The following is a 24766-nucleotide window of genomic DNA, read 5'->3' on the forward strand; positions in this document are numbered from 1 at the left end:
ACGTCATGTAGAATTGTCAGTTGTAGATATCGTTAGTAATCTACTAATAATAGCAATCCCAATTAATTCCAAAGGTTGTGAGTCCACTTATGTTGAAAGGTTGTATCTTTTGAAAAAGAAGTGTAAAGGGTTGTGTCTTTTCTAAAAGTTCTATGTTGGAAGGTTGTGTCTTTTACAATTAATTCCTAAGGTTGTGAATCCACTTATGTTGAAAGGTTGTGTCTTTTGAAAAAGTAGTGTAAAGGGTTGTGTCTTTTCTAAAAGTTCTATGTAGTAAGGTTGTGTCTTTTCCAATTAATTCCTAAGGTTGTGAACTTCAATTATGTTGAAAGGTTGTGTCTTTTGAAAAATATGTGTAGAGAGTTGTGTCTTTTCTAAAAGTTATATGTAAGGTTGTGTCCTTCTAAAAATAGTCTAAAAGTTGTGACTATTCACTAGTATCTTTTAAAAAATGAGAAGTTGTGAGTATTAGAAGAATGCAACTATTCATATTGAAGGGTTATGACTATTCAAATAGGCTTTAAAAAATCTATAAATAGTCTCTCCCATGCATTTTTCAAATCAAATTTTCACTAATCTACTAATAATAGCAATCCCAATTAATTCCAAAGGTTGTGAGTCCACTTATGTTGAAAGATTGTGTCTTTTGAGAAAAAAATGTAAAGGGTTGTGTCTTTTCTAAAAGTTCTATGTTGGAAGGTTGTGTCTTTTACAATTAATTTCTAAGGTTGTGAATCCACTTATGTTGAAAGGTTGTGTCTTTTGAAAAAGTAGTGTAAAGGGTTGTGTCTTTTCTAAAAGTTCTATGTAGTAAGGTTGTGTCTTTTCCAATTAATTCATAAGGTTGTGAACTTCAATTATGTTGAAAGGTTGTGTCTTTTGAAAAATATGTGTAGAGAGTTGTGTCTTTTCTAAAAGTTATATGTTGTAAGGTTGTGTCCTTCTAAAAATAGTCTAAAAGTTGTGACTATTCACTAGTATCTTTTAAAAAATGAGAAGTTGTGAGTGTTAGAAGAATGCAACTATTCATATTGAAGGGTTGTGACTATTCAAATAGGCTTTAAAAAATCTATAAATAGTCTCTCCCATACATTTTTCAAATCAAATTTTCACTAATCTACTAATAATAAAATGGTGAAAAAAAAATGTCAAAATTGCAATTTTTCATCTAAACAAGGTGTCTTTTCATCTCAAAGTGGGATTGCTTTAAAAAATATAGGTTTTATTTAAGTAATATGTTAGTTTATATAATAAGTGTTGGTATTTTATGAGAACTCTCCCAAAAATTAAAAAAAAAATATTATAAATGAGACATGTCATATTAACGTAAATCAACATATATTTATTACAATATTCAATTTTCTGAATATTCATTTTCAATAAATAAAGCAGGTAGATAAATATACAAAATAACAATTACCAACATACAAATTATAATTGTTTAAAATTATAAACTAATAATTTTAATATTATGTCTTAAATAGGAAAAAAATTATATATCATGCAAAAAAAAAATTGCATTTTGTTCAAAAAGTGGTTGAAGATAACTATCATGTGAAAAATGTATGAAAAAATTTAAAAAGGATGAAGACACAATTGTATGCAATATGTGTTTTGATAAAAAATTAAAGGGAATATTAAGGTTTATAAAAAATATATATATATATATATATATTTGAATACTTTGTAAATCATATTTTAATCATCAAAATTAAATTTAATTATTTATATGGTTTAATTTTTTTATCAGGCATATAAAATTATATATTATAGATTATAATATATTTTTTATAAAATGAGTTCCCGTGCGATATCGCACGGGCTCTTTGCCTAGTATTTCTAATAGTTGTAATAGCATAGTTATCCAACTTAAAAAAAAAAATTCGTTTGCTTTCCAATAATGGTGTTGCTTTCCAAGTCGTTACTATCTTGTACGAGAAGTCACTCTCTATGATGATCCCCTTTTACGTGTTGTTGTATTGTGCAAGTTACAGCCATTCTACTTGTCACCAATTTTTTTAGTACTAAACTGATTCCAAAGATGATAAAAACACTCATATAATCGAATCTATACCCAAGTGATGCACAAACTTAGAGATATTTTTCTTTTCTGAGTTTTAAAACTTACCCTTTTTGTTCTCTTAAATACTAGGATCATACGCATCACTACCACTACCTCACTGATCCATCACCAGTATCTTGGAGCGAAGTAACATCTTAATGTGGTCGTTTTGTCTTAATAAATTTGCTTTTCTCCACAACATTTACTTTTGGGGGTTAATAAGCAAAAGCATGATGAACATTTCAATCAAAGCTTTCTCCAGTCATTCAACTACGCATCTGTTGTCTGATGCCAAGTTACCCATCAGCACTGAGACGGAACGTGGAGTTCGTTTTGTTAAAACTCCCAATACTTTTGGCATTTTACTGAATTGCCTCTTCCTATATATATAATATATGTAATGTTATTAATCATCTTAGCGGAGGAAGCAAGAACTCAAAATTAAAAAAAAAAAAATCTATGTTTAAAATGCAACAAATCATCCACCTATAGTGAGCCATCAGGGGTGTCTGAGTTAGTCAAAACGGTAAAACAAAGATAATTAACTGATGTCTCATGTTTATATGTCTCAATCAGGCTATAGCCTAAAAAACCTTATAAATCTCCATGTTTATATAACATGTATAGCCCCCTCTGGTAGCATCAATATTCAATCAATAATGGTGGTAAATAAAAGAAAGAAAAAAGATTAATAATGAGAAGTAATCTGGAAGCAATATATACGACCAAAGCTACACATATACATCTACAACTTATCTGCGATTTTCGCCACAGCATCTGCGAGCTTACTGAGAACAGCGACTAAGTTATCACCATGATCTTTTCTTTGCTCTCTGTCTAGTTTCAAGTTTGTATTCTGAACTTCAAGCTGTGCCGCCAGTAACTGTCCGTTTCTTTCCAGTATCTGTATCAACTGGTTATCCATACTCTTTGTGGCTTCTTCTTCTTTTTCTTCATCTTCACTAACAGATGTTCGTTTACGCTTTCTAGCCTCTTGTGATGTCGATCCAGCTTCCGGGTTTGCTGCTTCTGCATCTTTCTCTTTCACTCTACCTTCAAGTCCAAAATTCAAACAGTTTAGTGAAAAATAAGATAACATAGACCCATCAACATAAAGAAAAGATGATGCAGCTTTGGTACCACAACTAGTCATCAACATTTGATAATATGAAACCATCTTTCAACATAACTACATAGTCAATATAAACTTCACAGCTCTTAAACTAATAACTGAGATGAGACAAAGAGAGGTAAACATTTATTAGGTTAAAGCACCAAAACGTAACACCTAATCTCTGACAGAACATAAAAACGACAAAAAAAACACAAACCTTGATCATCTACTCCACACGCGGCTTGCTTCTCCTTGTCTATAACATCTTTAATTAAAAAAACAAATTATTTTCATTAGAACTGACGTCATGATGACGAACATATATAACACTTTTGAGTTTGATCTCAAACTTACCCTGAAGCAACTTATTAGGCGCCGGTTCTCGCCGTTCTAACTCAGACAACACTCCCTCCGGCTCCACCGACGTCGACGTCGCGGCCGGAGCCAAACCAAGAGCAAGAGCCGGAGGAACCACGCCGCCATCTACAACATCGTACACTTCCTTGTCGAAGAACCCAGGAAGCTTCCTCTCTCTGCGAACATCGTTCCTCATCACCCAATACGACTCCGTCTCCTCCTTCACCTGAGACTCCCACTCCTTAATCTTCTTGTAATCTCCGGCGAGGTTGCTCCACCTTTTCCGGCACTGAACCGGTCCTCGGTTCACTCCATGACGTCTGCAGTAAGACGACACAGACGCCCACTTCGGCTCCATTTGACCCGACCCGAGCGCCATACCCGCCGCTCTCCCTCGCCGGACTCTGTTCTCCGCCACTCTCTTTCCCTGGATCAGCACCAGAATCTCTTGCCTAGTCCAACGTGGCAGTCTCGCCGTCTTGACGCTGTCATCTCCTCCTTCGTTGGATGGCGCACTGTTCTCTCCACCACCGCCGTTACCGTTACCGTTACCGTCACCGTCAACGGCGGTCACTGCTAACCCCAACTGTTGTTCCAGAGCCATTGAAACGGAATATTATTTAATTAATCCCTTTTGTAATTCTCCGTTTTGAAGGGCACGTGTTGAAACGGGTTCAGATTTAACGGCGTTATGGTGAGGACATCCCGTTATGGTGTTTGTCTCATCCTAAGCGGCGGAGATGGGGAGAGTACAAAACAACAAGAGGAGAAGGGTTTGTATTGTGAGATAATGACCTTTTATGCATAATAAAGCTTTCTTTAATCTTTTGTTTAATTTGGTAAATGTAGATAATTTGACCCTTAAAATCTTTTTTATTTTAATATCGGCCCTTAACCCTTTCTTAAGGTTCAAGTAGATTTTGTTGAATTAAAGGCATAATCAAGTAGCTAAGTAATCTTTATTTTTTGTTAGTCCTATTTAGGACTTACTTTGCTTTGATTGGGCTATTTGCTAATTTTCTTGACACATCACTATCATTACCTCATTTTATACGGCCAAAATTCGATCTCAAAACAAAATTAATACTTTTCCGTTTCACGAAAGAGTGTCATAGACATTTTTTTACACATATTAAAAAACTAATTGAAATGTATTTTTTTTTATTAATGTCATCTATTTAACCAATAACATTTTAGATAAATATATTTATTCATAAGATCAATGCATTTTATAATTAATATTGAACTAAAAATAAGTATAAATTGCATTGAAATTGTAGAATGACGTTGAACAAAAAAAATTGTAGAATGACATTTTTATATTTAAAAAAATGCTAAAGTGACATTTAATATGAAACAGGGGGAGTATGCTAGTAGAGTAGAAGTACATACCACATTTAAATTTCAATTGTTTTTACAATATGAAATATATAATTTAATAAAATTAATATGCTAGTAGAGTAAACTATGTATAGTATGTGAAGTGGTAAATGAAAAGTATTGGGAGAAAGGAACCCCTTAAAAGACTTAAAGGGTAGATAATGAAATGAAATGATGCCCCTTACCACTAATTTTTCTCAATTTCCCTTGTGTACCACTCAAAGTCTATCTCCTAAATCGCATCATTCGTTTTTAGTCATCTTATTAAATGACTATTAGTGCTTTGATTATGCCCCCTCCCCTCAGCTTAAAGCCACCTTTTTCCCCCGAAGGAGTACCCAATGAATTATTCTTTTGTACTCATACGCATCTATCACTAATTTACAATCAAACTCTACACAAAATCTAGCTATTAGACCATAAACTATAAGCAACAAAAGACATTTCATATAGAGTATTATAAACCAATGGTGTGACCACATTTACGGTATCGTCATCGTGATTCCTTAATTTAAAACAAATCATACAGGGAATGATCATATAGGTGACTGGTGGAAAATAATAAAAATATTTCTGTAAACTAATAATAACTTTCAGGATGAGATAAACATTGGGACTTCCAGGATCGTATTCGCATATTATACAAGTGCTTTTGGTGATGTGGAGAGTGTTGCTGGTGTTGCTGGAGTATGTGTGTAGAGACTCTTTATGGCATATCTGATCAAATCTTAATTTCATAAATTAAAAATATCTATTTCGGAAATTACAAAATTGTTAAGAATTAGGACTAGCTCCATAATAGATATTTTGATTTTATGACACCAACCAGTACACATAAGGTTATAACTGGAATCAATTAAGGAACACATAAGTTTCAAGAAACATGAAATGCTCATTCATTATGGTAGATAAATCTCAGTACATATTACACAAAACACAAACTCAATCAGGCAGAAAACATAAAGAGCTTTATAGACAAAAGCTCAAATCTCAAATTTCAGAACATTGTTGTCTATGATGATTATTTGTAAAGATGATGAACCGCATCATCGTAGGAAGCTGCTGGAAGGAAAGTGTCTTAAAGGGTTCTGTCGCAGCAGCTCTGTTTCTCTACAGTATTTTTTCAAAGGAAACATTATTAGAGAGAGATACATAAGCCATGTGGTAGTTGTTTAGGTGACACAAGATGGGATTGTATGCTTACTTCTTTATCTCACGGCCATCATTAAGGGGCAAAACGTTTGATGATGATGAGATGGTTTCACTCTTCTTCTTCTTCTGTACTCTCTCACTGCAATTTCATAATCAAAAGTTAATAACGAAACATCTCTGTCTTGTTGTGGAAACATAATTTTTTTGTTTTACTTACTCTGTACATTCTTTTTCGTCGACAAAAACCTCAAAGGAAGAAGCAGCAGCTCTCACAATAGGTTTCTGAGGAACCTGTGAGATCAATGCAGGTAAGTGATCAATTTACAGAGAGAACATTTGTTTTGTCTTGAGAGTTAGAGAAGAAGCAAAACCTTGAATGCTGCCCATTTTCCAGGTAAGGCGTTGTTCTCTTTGTTCCTTTCTGCTCTGCCTCCAAGCATGAGCCAAGAACCAAACTCTGGTTTTGACTTGTCGGTCTCGGTTTGATCCCCCGATGTAGTATCCTTGTAGACAGCCAAAGGTGACCTGGATGAGCTACAAAAATCAGAGAGAGTTGCTCAATAATTTAGAGTTTTAGCTATGCTTAAAGCGAGAAATACAGAAACTGCTTACTGATTAGGCTTTGTTCTCTTTGCTTGTGGACCTAACGCCTGCCTTCCTGTATCTATACAAAACATTGGTTATGTAAGAGAGCTAAGCAGAACATATTAACAAAACTTCCAAAGTAATTAATGTGACTCACTATTATTATCTCCTCTAGACAATACAGTCCCAAAACTTCTTGACTGTAATTCATTCTCCTTTGGCTCCTATTGTTAGGTGCAAAACATTAAGCATCAAATCGCATAGAGAAACATACAGTTTACAAACAGAAGAAATGTCTTACATCATCAACACTTTTGGACCTTCTCATAGTTATCACCATGAACTTCATGTAAGCATCATTCAACTTCTCCACAGGCTTTGCATTCCTGCACAAAGCTCCACACTTTATCAATCAAACCACGTGACAAAATCCAAGGATCCAAAACGAAAGAAGATTCACCTAGAGATTCCGAGATTGAAAATCTCATTAGCCGTCTTCACCTTACTCGTAAACTCCATGTGCAACCCATAATCTATGTAGTACAAAGCATGCTCTTTCCAATATCATTAACCTCCAAAAACTTATAAATAACTTCCGCATCAACACAATGCTCCGCCTTCAAAAAATAAAGATAACCACTCCCCTTTAGTAAACTACTTTTCCAATACAAAAGAAGATCATTCATTGAGCTAAAAAAAAAGAAAGAAAAATTACATATTCCAACCAGACTTTGAGGTAACGAAGATCATCCTTGTACCGTTCCGAGTGCCAGAACTTTCTCACGCATTGCTCGTAAATCACCAACAGCCCCGAGCACTCTCCACCCGGAGGAAACGTTTCCTGCACCCATTTAACACACCTGTAGAGAAACCTCAAAGCTCAGGTTCAAGAAGACTTTGTGTTATCAAGACTAGATAAAAAAGGAACTCACTTTATCCATGGGAAGAGAGGGTCCTCACCATCGTACTCGTCTATCTCCTCAATCAGCTTCCTAAGTGTATTAATTAAAGTGATTAATAAAAATAATTTTACAAGTAATCTGATCATTTAATTTCTAACAAACACCATTTCCTAGCTTCTTGAATTTCGAATCATCAATGATCATATCAAACATTTTCTCTAGAATTATATTAGTGGAAGGAGGGAGAAGATTGGAGATGGGTTGAGGAGAGAGTTGTGCAAGCGAGAAGAGTGACTAACAAGGGACTGTTGGAGTTGGTTGTGCTTTTGAACCACCTCGCATATGTGTATTTTTCTTTAAAGTTTTTTCAGTCAAAAATATTTGGTATTTATTTGTGGTAATGTGGCAAATTATATTTGTTAGTTTCTCTGTCTTAAACAGAAATTAGTAAGCACCTGTAAAACAAACTAACAAGAATAATCTAAGAGTGAGATTAGTTTAAAATTTAGTCTACAAGAATTGTGAAAAACATTCAAATCTTCTCATTGCTTTTGTTGAACACTGTGGTACTTATTTTGCTCAGTTACAGTAGATTTTATAGCCATATGGTCCTTATCTTATATATTACACAAAATCTAAAATCTAAATACTCAATTATTGACAAACAAAACAAAAGAAAATAGAATAACTAGTTGCCAAGAGATCCCGAATCATGAAGAAGGTCATGAGAAGGCTCCCAATCAATAGATGACGAGACGATCATCAAGAGCGTGGTTAGAACCTGAGCAATAGACGGTCGCGAGTTAATATCAGGTGCCACACAGCTCTTAGCAAGCTGTGCCATGGTGAAAGCCAGCTCCAAAGGATACTCATCTCCTAGAGATGAATCCATAAACTCCTTCAGCTTCTCTCTCACATTCTCTCCTCCAAGCACATTGTTTATCTCTCTACACAACAACATCTCTTCCTTCTCCTCCTTATCCACCGTCGTCACCGCTTCTTTCCCCGAAAGAAGCTCAAGAACCACAACTCCGAAAGCAAACACGTCTAGCTTCGGAGTTATGACTCCGTTTTCTACATACTCCGGAGCTAAGTAGCCTTGTGTTCCTTCAACATGTCTGGTCAACTGAAGATCGAGATCACCTTCGTCAAGAATCCTCGCTACGCCGAAATTCGAAATCTTGGCTTTGAAGTTGGAATCAAGAAGCACGTTGTTGGATTCCAAGTTCTTGTGGATATGAGGCGGCGTCACGTAGTTGTGCAAGTAGTCCAACGCCTCAGCTATGTCCCGACAGATCTCAACTCGCTGTCTCCATGTCAGACTCTTCTTCTTGTTAGACGAGTGAAGCCAATCGCTAACCGAACCGTTCTCCGAGTACTCGTAGACAAGGTACGAGGCTCCTTCGCGGATGCAGAAGCCAGAGAGACGGATGATGTTGGAATGGTTCAGCTTCTTCAAGAGGCTGATCTCTGAGGAAGACACGTCTCCTTTGATCACCTTCACAGCCGCGTCGTCTCCGTTGATCGTTGCCTTATACACCGAGCCTTTGATCTTGTTCTCCTCGCTGAAGTTCGAAGTCGCTGACTGAAGATCGCTGAATCTGTAGAGAGTTAACGACTCTATAGCTGATTTGAGACCAGACGTGGTGTCTGAGGAGTTTGATAAGGCGATCGACCATTGGTTTGTTGACGTTGTCGGAAGAGACTGTTTGGTCGAGGAGTCCGTAAGCTTGTTCTGTTCTATCAACGACGACGTTTTGGATCTTCGTTTGTAGTAACAGAAGTAGAGAGATAAGATTGAGATCAAGAGGAGCAAACCGGCTCCGATTCCAACTCCGATGTAAATCCATTTGTGTGAAGAAGAAGACCCCCCCGGAGGATCCACCGGCGGCGACTGCGGCGGAGTAGCAACCGGCGGCGTCGGCGACGGCGGAGTAATCACGATTCTTGTAGGTTCCGTCCTGAGAGGAACGAGAAGCGGAGTGAAGAAGTAGATGTTGTCGGACGTGAGCTCGTTGCCGGAGCTCACGGCGGGTGTTGAGCTTCTGAACATCTCGGCGATGGCGGAGACGCTGTCTCCCTGCGCGACCAAGTAGGTAAGAAGGTATCTGAACCCCGCGGCGGTTTGGTTCGCGGTGGGGCAAGCGCAGCGGAGAGGGACGAGGAGGTTTAGCCCGGCGGTTAGGTTCCTCTCGCCGTAAGGGTTCTGCGACATCATGGCTTGACACGTGGAGAGAGCTTGGTAGGTGTCGTTGGCTATGGAGAAGTAAGTCTCCTGTCTTTCGCCGGAGAGTCTGTAAGTGGCGTTGTGCTGGTAAAAGCCACCGCCGCCGGAGCAGGAGCAGGTGGTCGGGATGACGACGAGTCGACGGGTGGGGATTACGGTGGTTAGGGAGGTGAGGTTGTTGAGGGTCTGGATCTCGGCGGCGGAGGCGTTGAGGAGTGTGGCGATGGAGTTGGGAGTGTTGTACGGTGGGAGAGACCAGAAAGTGAGGTAGGAGCGGCATGAGCGTGGGCCGTTACAGGTGAAGCCGTTGGTTATGTTGTCGAAGTCACGATTCTCACAGTCTAGCTGGTGGTTGTTGACGTACGGTTGCTGAGCTTTGGTCGGTGAAGACGCGGCGAAGAAAAGAAGGAGGAGAAATAAAGGGGAGGTGGATAGCGCGTGGAGTGTACGCGCAGCCATGTGGTGGTGTTTGTTTGAAGGAAGTGTTTGGCTTTTGAGGTAATCTCTCCTGATTTAAACAGAGAGGAGGAGAATAGAGATAACCACAAGGAGACGGCGAAGACTTTGCTAGTCAAATGAACGCGTCGTTGGCATTGACTTTTTGCGACATTTCTTATTGGTTGGTCCCACTTTTCTTAAAATTATAACTGGAGAATTTGGGTACGTCTTCATAATTTTCTTAGTATGTTTTAAGGAAATAATTCGTCTTTTGTATTGAACAAGTCAACATGATCTGTGGAATAAATGACATTGTGGAAATAGATCCAAGAAAACAATTGGTGTTTGTATGTGAATAAAGTACCTAGATGAGCTGGAAATATCTGGTTCCCCCGCCCAGACATAGGAGATTAAAGACAGTGAACTGTGATGCTACTACCAGAGATAATAAGATCTGCGTGATTCTCATTTTCCCAACTGAGAATTTGAAGAAAATTGCGATGCAGGAGATGTTTGAAGAAGAAGGCCACAGGCTAAACTTTAGTGTTCTTGTTTGAGTCCAGTGCGCTTTACAAATAGCAAATTTCACCAAGGAGACTTTGTTGTTCTCTCCTAACGTGGGGTTTTCAGTGTCACAAAATTAAAAGGATTGATTTCATGTTGCGGTTTTTTTTTTCTGTAACAAAATCGTCTATACTCATGACCCTTTGAGGATTACAAAAGAACTTGCACGCCTTCACTAATCTTGATGCAAGTAGTATGTAAAGAATTAACTAAAGTAACACACACCAAACTGAATCAGTTCCAAGAACCGCATGACAGAACAAACCAAACCCATATAACCAATTCACACATGAGAGAGTCTTCCGTCCAAACACGATCAGTTAATATCTATAACCCATACAGATATAAATCCTCCATTCTACGCAAGAACAAAACATCAGAATTGCATGATAATAAAAAAGATGATCAATTCCGTTTGCAACTGAACTAAAAAGAAAGAACTAACATAACCACAACATAGTAGAATAACCCCAATGTTCAAAACTAATTGCAAGAACCTGAAAAGATACAATCATACAAGTCAATGCACTCTACATCAAAATCGTAAAGAGAAAGCTGAGAGAGTCAAAAGTTTCAGATTCCCTTCTCAAACCTCACAAACGCATATAATAAATCCTTCAGAAAAAAAAAGTTTCCATCTTTTTTTTTTAACTCGATTGTTTGTAAAGTCACACATCTATAGTGTTTTGTCTGTACAATGATCATCTTCGTAGCTATCGGATTAAACAAAACAAAACTGCCGAAGCTAACAGACTTACAAAGTGATGTTCTCAAAAACTTGCAGAAACAAAAAAAAAAGAAACATTCAATCCTGTGGTTTATCATCGGTTATGTTCTTGTTTCCATAAACCAGACCAGTAACCTGCAAAACAGTAAACCATCGAATGAAACATCTAAACACCATCCTAACAAATGATTGATTGATGTTTTTGTGAAATTGACCTGAGGATCAGCGATTGGTTTCCTCTTCTCCACGTAATCATTTCGATCCGCCACCGCCAGAAGTGCCCTAGCCTCTTGTTCCTTTTTGAGATCCTGAGCCGGTTTAACCCAGAGATAGTAAGCGACTGTACCCGCGACGAGCCAAGATGCGAGATTCTGACCTCCTCTAAGACCTCCCATGGAGTTCCCCACGAAAGACCTCACCTTCCCCATCGATCCTCTCCAATCGCTACCCATTGATGACCAGAACACGAGTCTGGATCTCTCTCTCTATCTCTGACGTTCGCTTGACTTTTTGATGATGATTCGATTTTGATTATTCTCATTTGCTTGATGCCCACTGCGATTACTAAACCCGGTTTAATCACCAATCTGTTGGTTTGTGATTTGACAATCGTGCGTCTATAATTGATCCACGTAGCATTTGGAGATTTATTTCTAGGCCCATGGGCTTTGTATAAGGTAAAGCCCAGATCGATAAAAAAGGATGGAGACAAGAAGTCAAAGAAATAAATAAAGAGGAGTGGGGAGAAACAGTACACACCTGGCATTCAGACAAGGTAGAAGAATATTGAAGAAGCATCTCGGAGATAAAAAAAATAAAAAAATGTCGGTGGCGGCGAAAGGAAAGGTTTGCGTTACCGGTGCCGGAGGTTTTCTTGCTTCGTGGGTCGTCGATCTCCTCCTCTCCAAGGATTACTTCGTCCATGGCACTGTCAGAGACCCTGGTACTTTATCTTGGGCTAAGTTGGATTCGCTTATAATCAATCCTTTTGTGGTTTCTCTGATTTAGCTTTTGAGTTTGTTTTTTCAGACCATTATTGTTGTGTCTGTCTGATCAAGAGTTTTCACATGGAGTTTATGTTTTTTTATTTATTACAGATAACGAAAAGTATTCTCATTTGAAGAAGCTGGAGAAAGCCGGTGACAAACTCAAGCTCGTCAAGGCTGATTTGCTCGACTACCCCTCTCTTCAATCTGCGATTGCAGGTTGCATCGGCGTCTTCCATGTGGCAAGCCCTGTTCCATCATCTTCAGTCCCAAATCCTGAGGTGAGGATCTTACATAGCTCTGAAGCTACGTACTTTGTCTCGCTTTGCTGATACTGTTTTTTTTTTTGCAGGTGGAAGTGATGTCACCAGCTGTGGATGGGACGTTGAATGTGCTTAAAGCTTGTGTCGAAGCAAATGTTAAGCGTGTTGTGTACGTTTCCTCTGCAGCTGCGCTTATGATGAACCCTAATTGGTCAAAGGATCGAGTTATAGATGAGTCTTGTTGGTCTGACCTGGAGTTTTGCAAAAGAACTGAGGTTAATACTTGATCTCACTTGTTAAATTTTATATTTTCAAAATTCTTTTGTTTTTTCTGAGTTTAGTCCCTTTTGGCAGAATTGGTATTGTGCGTCAAAGACACAAGCAGAAAGTGAAGCTTTCGAGTTTGCAAAACGAACCGGGATTAGTCTCGTCAGCATTTGCCCTACCATGGTCTTTGGACCTGTACTGCAGCAGCACACCGTGAACGCTAGTACTCTTGCTCTCGCCAAGCTTCTCAAAGGTATAATCACATCTTGATTTTTACAAAGCAACTTGGTACATGGGTTGTTGAATCTATGAGGGTCTTGATCCTATTTACATGGGTTGCAGAGGGTTTTGAGTCACGGGAGAACCAAGTGAGACTTATTGTAGATGTGCGTGATGTGGCTCAAGCGTTACTTTTGGTTTATGAGAAACCAGAAGCTGAAGGAAGATACATATGTACAGCCCACAAGGCTAAAGAAAAGGATGTTGTTGAGAAGCTCAAGAGTCTTTACCCTAATTACAACTACCCAAAGAGGTAACCGAACAACACCTCATTGGTTATTTCATCAATAAACAATGTCACAAACCTTTAGGATAGTGTGTGAAGTTTTTTCTTGATCTTGACGTTGATCCAAGCTCTCTTTATGTAATGTAACAGCTACGTTGAAGTGGAAGAAAGGTCGACGATGACTTCAGAGAAACTGCAGAAGTTGGGTTGGAGTTTCAGGCCGTTGGAGGAGACACTTGTGGATTCGGTGGAGAGCTACAGGAAAGCTAAGATTCTGGACTGATTACTTGGAAAAAATAGTAAAAGAGAGTTCTACTGGTTATGTTCATGGCTCCATGTGTTATCAAGTGTTCAAACCTGCGCAAACACACTCCCTCTGTCTTTCAATCATCATTACTCAATAATGAGAGCTGTGCACATTACTCAACATTGTCTGTAATAAAATGTTTGTATGTTTGTATTTGCTTTAGGCATTAAATAATGCTGGGCCGGGCCTGGATGCATGATACAAGTCTAGTTATGACGTGTTTAGACTTAGAGCTCTTAACCCATATGCCATAGTGACCAATAGACACATTTTAGCGTCACAAAATGATTAATGTTTCTTTTTTTTGGGCAAATTTGAACTATGGGGCAAATGATTAATGTTTCTATGGGGGTAGATTTGAACTATAAAAAACGATGTTATAAATTAAATTTGGTAAGTGTAAAATATAATATAATAAAATAATAATATTTTAAAAAATTAAGTTAATATGTGACTCAGTTAAAATCATAAATTAGTAATTAGTATATATATAAATTATATAATATCTATACAAATATAAACCTTGTACATAATCTTTATGTTGAAGATTTGTTATCAACGTAGGAACATAATAATAAAAACAAAAACTAGCGTTTCCCAATACATACCTCCAATGTAGTTGTCGATGTTGATATAGTAGTAGATTTCTACTCTTCCAAATTCTCCACATAATCCAAACAGGTAGATCTTGAAAATGACTCAATCTTGTCATATTTGACACTTGAAGACACACTTCTATTTTTTTTTCAAAACTTGTTGTCATGCTATTAATAATTCTATTATCAATACCTGAAGATCTCCAGATCTTTCTCGCATAAGGACAATTGAAGAATAGATGTTCCTCTGTTTCTTCTTCTAGCCAGCATCTTTTACATATCACATCTCTTGTTACATGTTTTCTTCGCAGGTTGTTTCCCGTAGCTATACTTCGGGATGATAATCTCCAAAAAAAGTGTTGCAATTTAGTTGGTAGCTTTGTATTCCATATTGTTTTTTTCACCTCGACATTCCTATAAGTTGGTGGTGTAAAATTGTTGTCTGGGAGATGCGTTGCCAGCCAATATCCCAATTTTACTGTATAGAGACCGCTATCATTGTAGTGCCAGCCCATTAAATCTTGCTCTTCCCTGGAGGAAATCCTTAGTGCCCGTATTATGACAATATCTTCCTCAACTACATCCTCTCGAAGTTTTTCCAGATTCCATCCCGTTCTGTTGTCATTAATATAATCACTAACCTTCATGTTGTGATTGATTTCTCTCCTTGGCCGTGGAGGTCTCGGTGGATGTAAGCTTAGCCAGGAATCTTTCCACATCTTCGTTGTTGTTCCGTTTCCAATTATATATCTCATCCCTTTTACTATCAACTCCTCTCCATGATGTAAGTATTTCTATTTTTACAATAACTTTATTTTAAAATTTTACTGTCTATTTCAATATTTTATTGTTATTCTCTTGAATTATACCACGTTTACGGTTTACCTAGACCGGACCTGGACCCTTTCGAACTTAATTAGCTTACACTCGTTAAATCAATTAATTTATTTTTCTTTCTTCCTCTCTTTCTTCTCCGGCGAAGTGACCTTGCTTTGTGTCAAACACTAATGGCCACGAACGCTCCAATTCCCGGCGGATCCAGCGAAATTCCCCCCGTTACTCCCTCTCGTCCAATCATACCCGAAACACCGTCGGAAATCTCCGCATCTTCGAACTCCCTCCAACCGCCTCCTTCCTCTTCCGATACCGATCGCATCTACATACCCAGCTACTCTCGTAAGTCCCCTACGCCTAAAAAAACCTCTGATTCACTATTATTCACTTGTTTCTAATGAATTTGAGCCGGTTAGGTTGGTTTTCATGGAACGAGATCAACGAATGCGAGGTCAGGTCTCTACCGGAGTTCTTCGATTCGAGGTCCTCCTCGAAGAACCCTAGGGTTTACCTCTACTTGAGGAACTCGATCATTAAGCAGTACAGAGACGAACACCCTAACAAGATTAACTTCACCGACGTTAGGAGGACTCTCGTCGGTGACGTTGTCTCTATTCGCCGCGTGTTTGATTTCGTAGACTCGTGGGGGCTTATCAACTACTCTAGCTCCGCCTCTGCTAAGCCTCTCAAGTGGGACGATAAGGAGGCCGTTGCTTCTGAGCCTCCCTCGACGGTTAAAGAATCTGCTAAGAGGATCTGTAATGGATGCAAATCTGTTTGCAGTGTAGCTTGTTTCGCCTCTGAAAAGGTTTTGATTCTTTCTTCTTCATGATGATGATGAGGATGATGCTGATGATGATGGCATTTTGAAGTTAAGTAGTTGATGATGATGATTTCATTAAGAAACTAAGTAGTTGATGTTGATGATGATGATGATGATTTCACTAAGAAACTAAGTAGTTGATGATCTGATCTGATGATGATGATGATGCATTTTGAAACTAATTAGTTGGTTTTGATGATGTTGATGATGATAATGATGATTGTAATGGTGATAATGATGATGGTGATGGCATTTTGAAACTAAGTGGTTGATGTTGATGATGATGATTTTGAAACTAAGTGGTTGATTTTGATGATGATAATGATGATGATGATGGCATTATGAAACTAAGTACGTTTTTTGTTTCTTTGCAGTATGAGTTGACATTGTGTGCGAGATGTTATGTTCGTGGTAACTATCGTGTTGGTATTAACTCCTCGGAGTTTAAGCGTGTTGAGCTTAGCGAGGAGTCGAAGACAGGGTGGTCTGAGAAGGAGACTTTGCTGCTGCTGGAAGCTGTTATGCACTATGGAGATGATTGGAAGAAGGTTGCATCGCATGTTACTGGTAGGACCGAGAAGGATTGTGTTTCTCAGTTTGTTAAGCTTCCGTTCGGGGAACAGTTTGCGAAGGACTCTGACTCTGAGGATGCTTTGGAGACGTTTGATCAGATCAAGGGCTCTGCTGATCATGAGTCTGAAGGAAGAGTTAAAGATGGTTCGTCTTCTCCCGATAATAAGAGGATGAAGTTGACTCCTCTTGCAGATGCAAGCAATCCAATTATGGCTCAGGTTTGATGTTGTTCACTACAGTTCTATTATCTGAGTTCACTCTCTATATATATGTTAGTCTTATATGTGTGAAATGTCCATTATGCATGATAGTTTAAAACTTTTTTTATGACAAAGTATAGCTTAACAATTTAATCGGTTCTGTCGTTAGGCTGCTGAAGAATAGTCACTGCGCTGTTCCATGACTTATGTAAATGTCTCTTTCTAAGAGCCTATAGACATTTAAGTTCTTGAACTTTTGTAATGTTGTACATGTTACTTGTATTTTATCTCAATTGTTATGGTCCATTGGCCGTCTCTGAATGAGATTCTTCCTATCATGTCTTCTCCAGGCTGCTTTTCTTTCAGCTTTGGCTGGCACAAAAGTTGCAGAAGCAGCAGCACGAGCTGCAGTGACAGCTCTATCTGATATAGACCACGAAGCTGGCAAAAACGCTGGTGGAGACCCAAACGGACAAGGTATCACGGATTATAGCAAACATAATTGTAGTCTATTTCTGTCTCATGTCAACACTAGTGACACTTTGTTTTCTGGTACGCAGAGATCAATGGTAACGACTCAGAGAGAGCTGTGGCTGAAGCTAAATCTCTGATTGAGAAGGAGGAGAAAGAGGTAGAAGGAGCCATCAGAGAGATTGTAGAAGTAGAGGTCAGTAATAACAATCCCCAACTTCCCGTTAAACATTTTTTTAATGATTATGCCTAAGTTTGATTGATGTTGGTTAACAGATGATGAAGATTAGAGATAGGATTGTACATTTCGAGAAATTGGATTTGGAAATGGAGAGAAGCCGGAAACAGTTGGAGGACATGAAGAATCTACTTTTCACTGATCAGTTGAACATCTTCTTCCACACAAGAAGATCCAGGAAAGCCGAAGATAGAGCAGAGTGTTAGAAGTTAGAATGCACTTTTGAGTTTCGAACTGTGATCTCTTCCTGTGTTTGTACTTTGTAGTTTACTTATTAACATTCCTAGTAGCAAAATGAACCGAACAGTACTGAGCTGCACTAGAATATTATTTAACGTGATTGTTTTATTTTTCATCATAAGAAGTGTGGTGGATCTATCCCTACGTTCTTTAAGAAGTATGACAAACAGTTTAATGGATGAGTGGTGTAGGCATTAGCATATGAGTATCATATATATCATACATGATGAAAAGGAGCATAAAAATTTGAATTTTATATCATGCAAAATGCATCTTATATAAATCAAAAATTTGAAAGCGAGAATAATAGAAGAACATACAGAAATTGAATAAGAAAATACATCAAATTTTGTCCATCCTCAGTAAAAACACTAAGTTATATCTATCATTTGAAGAAAATTTATATAGAAATAAAAATTAGATAAAACTTCACTGAATGAAAATTAAAATTTACTTATACTATATTTTAGAAGATAATTTACTAAAATATGTTTTCTTATTCTTCAGTCTTTACATTTTAATTCCCGAAAAAGAAGAGAAAGGAAATAATTCCATAGTTTTATTTTTGGTAAAATATTTACATAGTTTTACTTTTGGTAAAATAGTTACATAGTTAACTTAATAGTAAAGACCAAAATATTAAGAATTGCGAAAATCCCTATTATTATTTTTTTTGAGCAACGCGAAAATCCCTATTTAATCCTCAAAGGAAACTCATTATATATTTGCCTGCTTGGAAAGTAAAATATAAAACCCTAATAATTGTAGGCAGGGAATCTTCTTTGCTTCGTTCCCTGAATTTCCGCAGTTATCGTAAGTTTTCTTTCTTTCAATTTTTTTTAATGTTATCTGACTTCCTGAAGGAAAATAATTAATCCTCTGTTAATATTTTAAAGTTCATTATTTTAATCTCAACTGTAATTCGGAATTTCCAAAGTTTTTTTTTTTTTGTTTTAGAGATCTAAAAAATCTTTTCGAATTCCGAATTGTCAAAAAGTTCGAATCTTTCTCCTTCTAGGGCGTAGTTTGATTAGGGTTTAGTGTTAAAGTTTCGAACTTTCTCCATCTACAGTGGAAACTGGGTTTGTGGTGAAGTTTCTGCTAAAAGGGCTTCCTTTTTTTGTTTGTTTGATAGTGACGGAACCATGTCCGGATCTGAGACAGGCTTAACGGCGGCGAACAGAGAACCAATGCCATTCACTATGAGTCTCCACCACCAACAACACAATCAACCTCCTCCTCCTCCGCAGCCTCAGCAAAACTCTCAGAACATGCAGTTGTCCTTCACCGGCGCCGACAGAACAGCTGTCTACAAGCCCATGAGCTCAGACTCTTCACCACCGCAGCAGTACCAACACAACTCAGTAACCGGCTTGAACATGAACGTGCCTGTGATGGGAGGCGAGCAGCGTGTGAAGAAGAGAAGAGGCAGACCGAGGAAGTACGAACCGGGCAGCGGCGGAGCGTCAATGGGTTTTGTTCCCGGACCTCCTTCTTACACCGTTAGCCAACCTAGTGGTGGCGACGGCGGAGGTGGAGGAGCCTCGCCTACTGTTAAGAGGATGAGAGGACGACCTTCTGGGTCTAGCAACAGGCCAAAGCTTCAAGCTTTAGGTAAATTTTTATATACATTTTTCTTTTATTGGAATCTTTTGGTGGGTTTGGATCTTCTCTGTCGGCTGCTTATCTATTAGAATATAGTATTAATGGTGTGAATCTGGTAAACAATGGACCTCGAGAATCTCCTTTTCAAATTACTTTTATGCCCCTTAACGTATCTTGTTCAACCATCTTTCAATGGCTTCTCACTGAGCTCTGAATGTTTGTTCTCTCCTTTGTGCTTGTTGTTTCAGGGTCGACAGGAGTGGGATTCACGCCTCATGTTCTCACCGTGAACACTGGAGAGGTCTGTCTCTTTATCTTCTTCTTCTAGCTTCTTGTATTTCTTTATTTACTAATATGTCTTGTCTTAAACTCTTTAACTTATTAAGGTCTCTAAATCATGTGAATGTATAGACTGTGTTTAAGGTGAAAACATTATTGGTGAACAAGAGACCGTTGAACTTGATCAGGGTTCTGTTGCGTTGAGAACGATGATGTTGTGCGTCTGTGTAGCTGTGTTTGCACATGGATAAATGCTGACGTTTGTTTAATGATTTGGAACAGGATGTATCATCAAAGATAATGGCGTTTTCTCAGAACGGACCACGAGCTGTGTGTGTTTTGTCTGCAAATGGAGCTATCTCCAACGTGACTCTTCGTCAGGCCGCTACATCCGGTGGAACCGTTACATATGAGGTATGAAGATTAGTCTTTACCAATTTCTTCTGTTTCTTTGCCTCTGACCTCTTGCTTAAAAACCAGGGGAGATTTGAGATTCTGTCTTTATCGGGCTCGTTCCTTCTACTGGAGAACAATGGCCACAGAAGCAGGACGGGAGGTCTAAGTGTGTCCTTATCGGCTCCAGATGGTAATGTCTTAGGTGGTTGTGTAGCTGGTCTTCTTATAGCAGCAACACCTGTTCAGGTAACATCTCCCTTCTTCTAATACAAATTGAACAATGTAAGGATAATAACATTTTGGTCTCGAATAACAGATTGTTGTTGGGAGTTTCATACCAGACGGGCAAAAAGAACACGTGGGACAAATGGAGCTAGCAAGTCCGGCATTACCCCGTGTGGCTCCAAGTCATGTACTGACGACTCCGAATAGCCAGCAGGCTCGTGGGGGAATGAGTGAGTCATCTTGTGGAGGACATGGAAGCCCTCTTCACCAGAGCGCAGGAGGACCCTACAACAACAACAGCAACAACCTTTCAATGTCCTGGAAGTAGTAGCCTAAAGATACCTATAACTAGAATGATGATGATGATGATGATGATTCTTATCTTTAGTTTAGGCTTTCTTTAGTTGTCTGTCCAGACAAAATGAATTTAATAACTTAACATGTTCTGTGTGTTCGTGTTGATTTTCAGAACCTTGAGTTGTTTAGAAATTGGAATATCATTAATGTAGATCTTTTATTATATAAAATTTCTCCATCTTGAAAAGGTTTAACTGTGATGTAAAAGTTTTTCTGATTACTAACATCAAAACAAGATTGGTTCTAACAAAAAGCCGCACATGTGATGAAGACAATTTTAACAATGAAGAAGAAGAGGCTTAGGACTCTTTAAGAAAGGCAAAGGTCCTATGTCAGGTAACCATCCGGCAGCTAAAAAGAGACGACATTCATCGCTAGTACAGTAGTACGGGTTCATAATCATAAGAAGTGATCATTACAAGCCATACTCATCATATATATGCATGTTCATGACCAAACAGAGCCAAAAAACACAAGAGCATAACTGTGATCAAACAGAGACAAAACAGACCCGTGAGAAACTGATCCATTACAAACCAAAATAAGAGTCAGAATGTGGGATAAAAAATCAACTAGACTGAAATTGAACCTAGAAAAAGAAATAGAACAGAAAAGAACCCTACCAAAAAGTTGAAACAAACATCATTAAATAAATAAGAGTGAAAATCGGAACTTACCTATATTTTCGATTTGTTTCCTATTTCAACTTTGAACCAGAAAAAAAAAACGAGAAAAATTCTCTAAGATAGACCATTTTTAAGTTTTTGTCACAAAATAGTCATCAATGAAGAAAATCACCAAAATAAGTTTTATTAAAAAGTAAAAACTGATTTTTACCTGAGAATTTACTAATCTAAACTTATGATTTAGAGTTAAAGGGTGAAGTTTTGAAAATAAAATTTCAAATTTTAAAAAAGTTAAAATTAAAAATTAAAAAGTTTAAAATAAAAAGATGCTATTTTGGTCATAATCTTTTTTAAGGACTATTTTTGTGACAAACAATTAAAAATGGCTAAAACAAACAAACTGGGTTGCATAATGTATATGCGTGGGTAAAAAATAATCTAATTAAAAAAATAAAAGAGATTAGAGGACTAATCCAAATCCATTAATAAATTTTTTTTAATCATTCATTTGTTCTCTAACAGCTTGTGACTACATCCCCGAGAGACATTCTTTGACCGACAGATTCTGGCCAAAATAAAAACATTCAAAAGTTCTTTGAAATTTCCACTTCACGGGTCGACTTTAATACCTGCTCACTAAACTCGGGTCATCCCCCAACACATTAAATGACGTTACAGTAGCTTGCTGATTTTAGGGGAAAGCAAAACAACAACAACAACAACATCCACAATCACTCTCTTTTTCAAATTCAGATTTTTCTTTTTTTTTTCCTCTTTCGAGTGATCTCAGTGGTTTTTAACTGCAATGGCGAGAAGACATGGATGGCAACTTCCAGCTCACACATTTCAGGTTATAAGATTTGTAAAGAGATCTGTTTTGTCTTAATCTTGTGTAAAGTTTGTTCCTTTGTCGTGAAAATGACATCAAATAGTTTTGTTGGTATCTGAGAGTTAACTTTCTTGTGACTATATTGACTTCAATACATACACATATATATACTTGTTGTGCATTTTTGAGAGCCGTTGTATTGAATTTCGATTCTGTTGATGTGCAGGTTGTGGCCATAACTGTGTTCTTCTTGCTAACTATCGCATACTATGCCTTCTTTGCTCCGTTTCTCGGGAAGATACTCTATCAGTACATCGCCTTTGGTGTCTACTCATTCTTGGTAATAACATTGTTTTACACCAAGCTTGTTGTATACCTCTCACAACTCTGATCTCTCTCTTTTGCCTAGGCGTTTTCGGTTTTTGTGCTGTACATCCGTTGCACTGGTATAGACCCTGCAGATCCTGGGATCTTTGTGGAGGCTGTGAACACTCCAGCTCATAAGTCACAGACCAGTAACTACGCGCCTGGTTAGTGCTTAATCAATGATGCTGTGTGATAATTTTTGTTCTTTGCTTAGAGTGATGTTAATGTTGCAGAGAATGTTGTGCCGTATACTAGACACGGCTCGGGGTGCTGTAATGCTGTGGGAAGATTCGTTTGTGGTTGTTTAGTAATACAAGATTGCCGTAGAGATACACATCAGGAGGAACCAGGGGAGCAAGAAGAAGCTTTGTTCTGTTCTTTGTGCAATGCTGAGGTATATAAGTATACTTGCTTCTGTTAAAAACCTTTCTCATTGCGTAACACTACATTTTTTTTTTGAAGGTGCGTAAATTTAGCAAGCATTGTAGAAGTTGTGGCAAGTGTGTTGATGGGTTTGATCATCATTGCCGGGTATGCAGTTTTAAAACTTAGTTTTATTATCAAACTTAAGCATTTTAACTAATATGTCAAGTACTATCTTTTACCTTAGTGGCTGAATAACTGTGTGGGGCAGAAGAACTACATCAGCTTTGTGTGTCTTATGGCTGCAAGCTTCTTCTGGGTATGTTTTCACTTCAAGATTGATTATGGTTATCTCATTAGATAACATCTAATGACCTTGCCAATAATGACAACAGCTTTTAGTTGAATTTGGAGTTGGTGTTACTGTCTTTGTCCGATGTTTTGTGGAGCAAAAGGCAATGGAACATCTCATAACCGAGAAGCTTGGACTTGGCTTCTCCCGTCCTCCATTTGCTGCTATTGTGGTAAAGATAATGTTGGTTCTCTTCTATCTTCTATCAATTTTTTAGTTTCCAACTTGAGTTTGCTTTCTTCTTATTCTGCAGATTGTTTGTACAGCTCTCTCGTTTCTGGCTATAGTTCCACTTGGGGAGCTTTTCTTCTTCCACATTATTTTAATCCGAAAGGTTTTGTAATTTGTTTCTTTTGCATCATGTTTAATCACTACACATAAAGACATGAAGGTGAGGATTGTTATATTACTTTGGTGGCTGCAGGGAATCACAACATATGAATATGTTGTTGCTGTGAGAGCACAAAGCGAGCCGCCTGGACCGTCTATAGATGGGGGAGACGAGTATAGCCAGCCACCTTCACCTGCAAGCTCAGCTGTGACAGCTGCGAGTGGAAGAAGCTCTCTAGGATTGAGCATTCAGTACCGTGGCGCCTCCTTGTGCACACCTCCAAACATATTCATGGATCAAAATGTAATTAAAAAAATCAAATCTGATTTATCTTTTTTCACTTTTTTCATTTGTTTAATCTCTTTTTTTGTCAGGATGATGTGATCCAGCATCTGGAGCAGCCTGGAACTGTACGTTCCACCATAGATCCTGACAAGAAGCCACCTCAGCGTCAACAAGTAAGGATCAACCCATGGAAGCTAGCGAAACTCGACTCAAACGAAGCTTCTAAAGCAGCTGCTAAAGCGCGTGCATCCTCATCAGTGCTTCTTCCATTAGCTTCTCGACAAAACCCTCACAAAACCAGCAGCAACGCAAGCGGGAGAAGCAGCCCCGCAAGTAGCTATCAGACCAAAAACACTAGTTTGACAAGAGACCACATCAACCCAATGTACATGTCATCATCAGCCAACGAGTCACCATTAAACGAGGAAGAAAGGAGGAACGTTGTCATTGCTGCTGCAGCAGCTAGGAGAAACATGTCTACAAGCGATGAGAGTTCAGTGGTTTGGGATCCGGAAGCTGGCAGGTTTGTATCTTCTTCTCTTCAGACTCCAGGAACAGAGTTGGCTACTTTTGGAGGAGGAGGTTCTCTTGCTGGTAATGAACGTCTCAACAGTGTTTCTTCTTCTGGGAGTGATGGTAGCAGAAGGGTCAGAGGAACTCCGTTAACTGGTTATTTCCAACAAGTTAGATCACAGAGAGGAGGGCAGCTTCCAGTGTTTATGCCTAGTGATTCTCAGCTGCAGAGACATGTATCTACTAGATTCCAGTAGAATCATTTGTAGTCTTTAGGTGACTAAACTTTTTTTTAATTAAAGTTTCTTATTTCTCTCGAAGTCTAAAGACATCAGTAAGCTCAGCTATATAATTTGAATGTAGTAGACTAGTAGTGTCTTTTTTTTTTTTTGATCAAGTGACTAATAGTGTCTATGTTCACAAAAAAA

At 38.2% G+C, this 24766-nt stretch overlaps 8 protein-coding genes across 10 annotated transcripts; 4 read left to right on the forward strand and 4 right to left on the reverse strand.

Annotated features, from left to right (window-relative positions):
• Window positions 1-2202: 2202 nt before the first annotated feature.
• LOC103865277 (trihelix transcription factor ASR3) lies at window positions 2203-4467 on the reverse strand. Of its 2 annotated transcripts, none has more exons than XM_033290413.1 (3): window positions 3531-4467; window positions 3394-3432; window positions 2203-3115 (listed from the first exon to the last, which is right to left on the reverse strand). In XM_033290413.1, exons 1-3 carry the CDS (start codon window positions 4135-4137, stop codon window positions 2808-2810), a joined length of 954 nt encoding a protein of 317 aa, XP_033146304.1. In that variant the 5' UTR covers window positions 4138-4467; the 3' UTR covers window positions 2203-2807. The 2 variants fall into 2 exon arrangements, with proteins under 2 accessions (XP_033146304.1, XP_009141327.1); XM_009143079.3 differs by having other exon boundaries at window positions 3394-3441.
• A 231-nt stretch (window positions 4468-4698) lies between these two features.
• LOC103865280 (mitotic spindle checkpoint protein BUBR1-like) lies at window positions 4699-7840 on the reverse strand. The gene is made up of 9 exons (XM_033290432.1): window positions 7376-7840; window positions 7111-7267; window positions 6952-7036; window positions 6808-6874; window positions 6678-6729; window positions 6437-6599; window positions 6283-6356; window positions 6118-6204; window positions 4699-6023 (listed from the first exon to the last, which is right to left on the reverse strand). Exons 2-9 carry the CDS (start codon window positions 7167-7169, stop codon window positions 5960-5962), a joined length of 651 nt encoding a protein of 216 aa, XP_033146323.1. The 5' UTR covers window positions 7170-7267; window positions 7376-7840; the 3' UTR covers window positions 4699-5959.
• Window positions 7841-8069: 229 nt separating this feature from the next.
• Window positions 8070-10532, reverse strand: LOC103865281 (protein LYK5). The gene has a single exon (XM_009143080.3). The coding sequence runs from the start codon at window positions 10236-10238 to the stop codon at window positions 8241-8243; it is 1998 nt and encodes a 665-aa protein (XP_009141328.1). The 5' UTR covers window positions 10239-10532; the 3' UTR covers window positions 8070-8240.
• An 858-nt stretch (window positions 10533-11390) lies between these two features.
• Window positions 11391-12097, reverse strand: LOC103865282. Its single transcript, XM_009143082.2, has 2 exons — window positions 11724-12097; window positions 11391-11643 (listed from the first exon to the last, which is right to left on the reverse strand). The coding sequence occupies exons 1-2, from the start codon at window positions 11958-11960 to the stop codon at window positions 11587-11589; spliced, it is 294 nt and encodes a 97-aa protein (XP_009141330.1). The 5' UTR covers window positions 11961-12097; the 3' UTR covers window positions 11391-11586.
• A 100-nt stretch (window positions 12098-12197) lies between these two features.
• Window positions 12198-13991, forward strand: LOC103865283 (cinnamoyl-CoA reductase 1). The gene is made up of 6 exons (XM_009143083.3): window positions 12198-12451; window positions 12606-12775; window positions 12847-13032; window positions 13112-13277; window positions 13367-13556; window positions 13680-13991. Exons 1-6 carry the CDS (start codon window positions 12331-12333, stop codon window positions 13810-13812), a joined length of 966 nt encoding a protein of 321 aa, XP_009141331.1. The 5' UTR covers window positions 12198-12330; the 3' UTR covers window positions 13813-13991.
• A 1359-nt stretch (window positions 13992-15350) lies between these two features.
• Window positions 15351-17990, forward strand: LOC103865284 (SWI/SNF complex subunit SWI3B). The gene is made up of 6 exons (XM_009143084.3): window positions 15351-15608; window positions 15683-16074; window positions 16464-16880; window positions 17213-17339; window positions 17423-17529; window positions 17610-17990. Exons 1-6 carry the CDS (start codon window positions 15440-15442, stop codon window positions 17775-17777), a joined length of 1380 nt encoding a protein of 459 aa, XP_009141332.1. The 5' UTR covers window positions 15351-15439; the 3' UTR covers window positions 17778-17990.
• Window positions 17991-18443: 453 nt separating this feature from the next.
• On the forward strand, window positions 18444-20867 carry LOC103865285 (AT-hook motif nuclear-localized protein 10). 2 transcript variants are annotated; one of them, XM_009143085.3, is made up of 6 exons: window positions 18444-18624; window positions 18947-19425; window positions 19665-19717; window positions 19978-20109; window positions 20176-20337; window positions 20408-20867. In XM_009143085.3, exons 2-6 carry the CDS (start codon window positions 18957-18959, stop codon window positions 20642-20644), a joined length of 1053 nt encoding a protein of 350 aa, XP_009141333.1. In that variant the 5' UTR covers window positions 18444-18624; window positions 18947-18956; the 3' UTR covers window positions 20645-20867. The 2 variants fall into 2 exon arrangements, with proteins under 2 accessions (XP_009141333.1, XP_033146303.1); XM_033290412.1 differs by lacking the exon at window positions 18444-18624 and having other exon boundaries at window positions 18725-19425.
• Window positions 20868-21095: 228 nt separating this feature from the next.
• On the forward strand, window positions 21096-24703 carry LOC103865286 (protein S-acyltransferase 21). The gene is made up of 10 exons (XM_009143086.3): window positions 21096-22149; window positions 22355-22468; window positions 22538-22658; window positions 22728-22888; window positions 22957-23025; window positions 23105-23176; window positions 23253-23381; window positions 23463-23543; window positions 23634-23843; window positions 23915-24703. The coding sequence occupies exons 1-10, from the start codon at window positions 22105-22107 to the stop codon at window positions 24593-24595; spliced, it is 1683 nt and encodes a 560-aa protein (XP_009141334.1). The 5' UTR covers window positions 21096-22104; the 3' UTR covers window positions 24596-24703.
• The last annotated feature ends 63 nt before the right edge of the window (window positions 24704-24766 follow it).

The sequence above is a fragment of the Brassica rapa genome, chromosome A04 (assembly GCF_000309985.2).
Source record: "Brassica rapa cultivar Chiifu-401-42 chromosome A04, CAAS_Brap_v3.01, whole genome shotgun sequence".
NCBI lineage: Eukaryota > Viridiplantae > Streptophyta > Magnoliopsida > Brassicales > Brassicaceae > Brassica > Brassica rapa.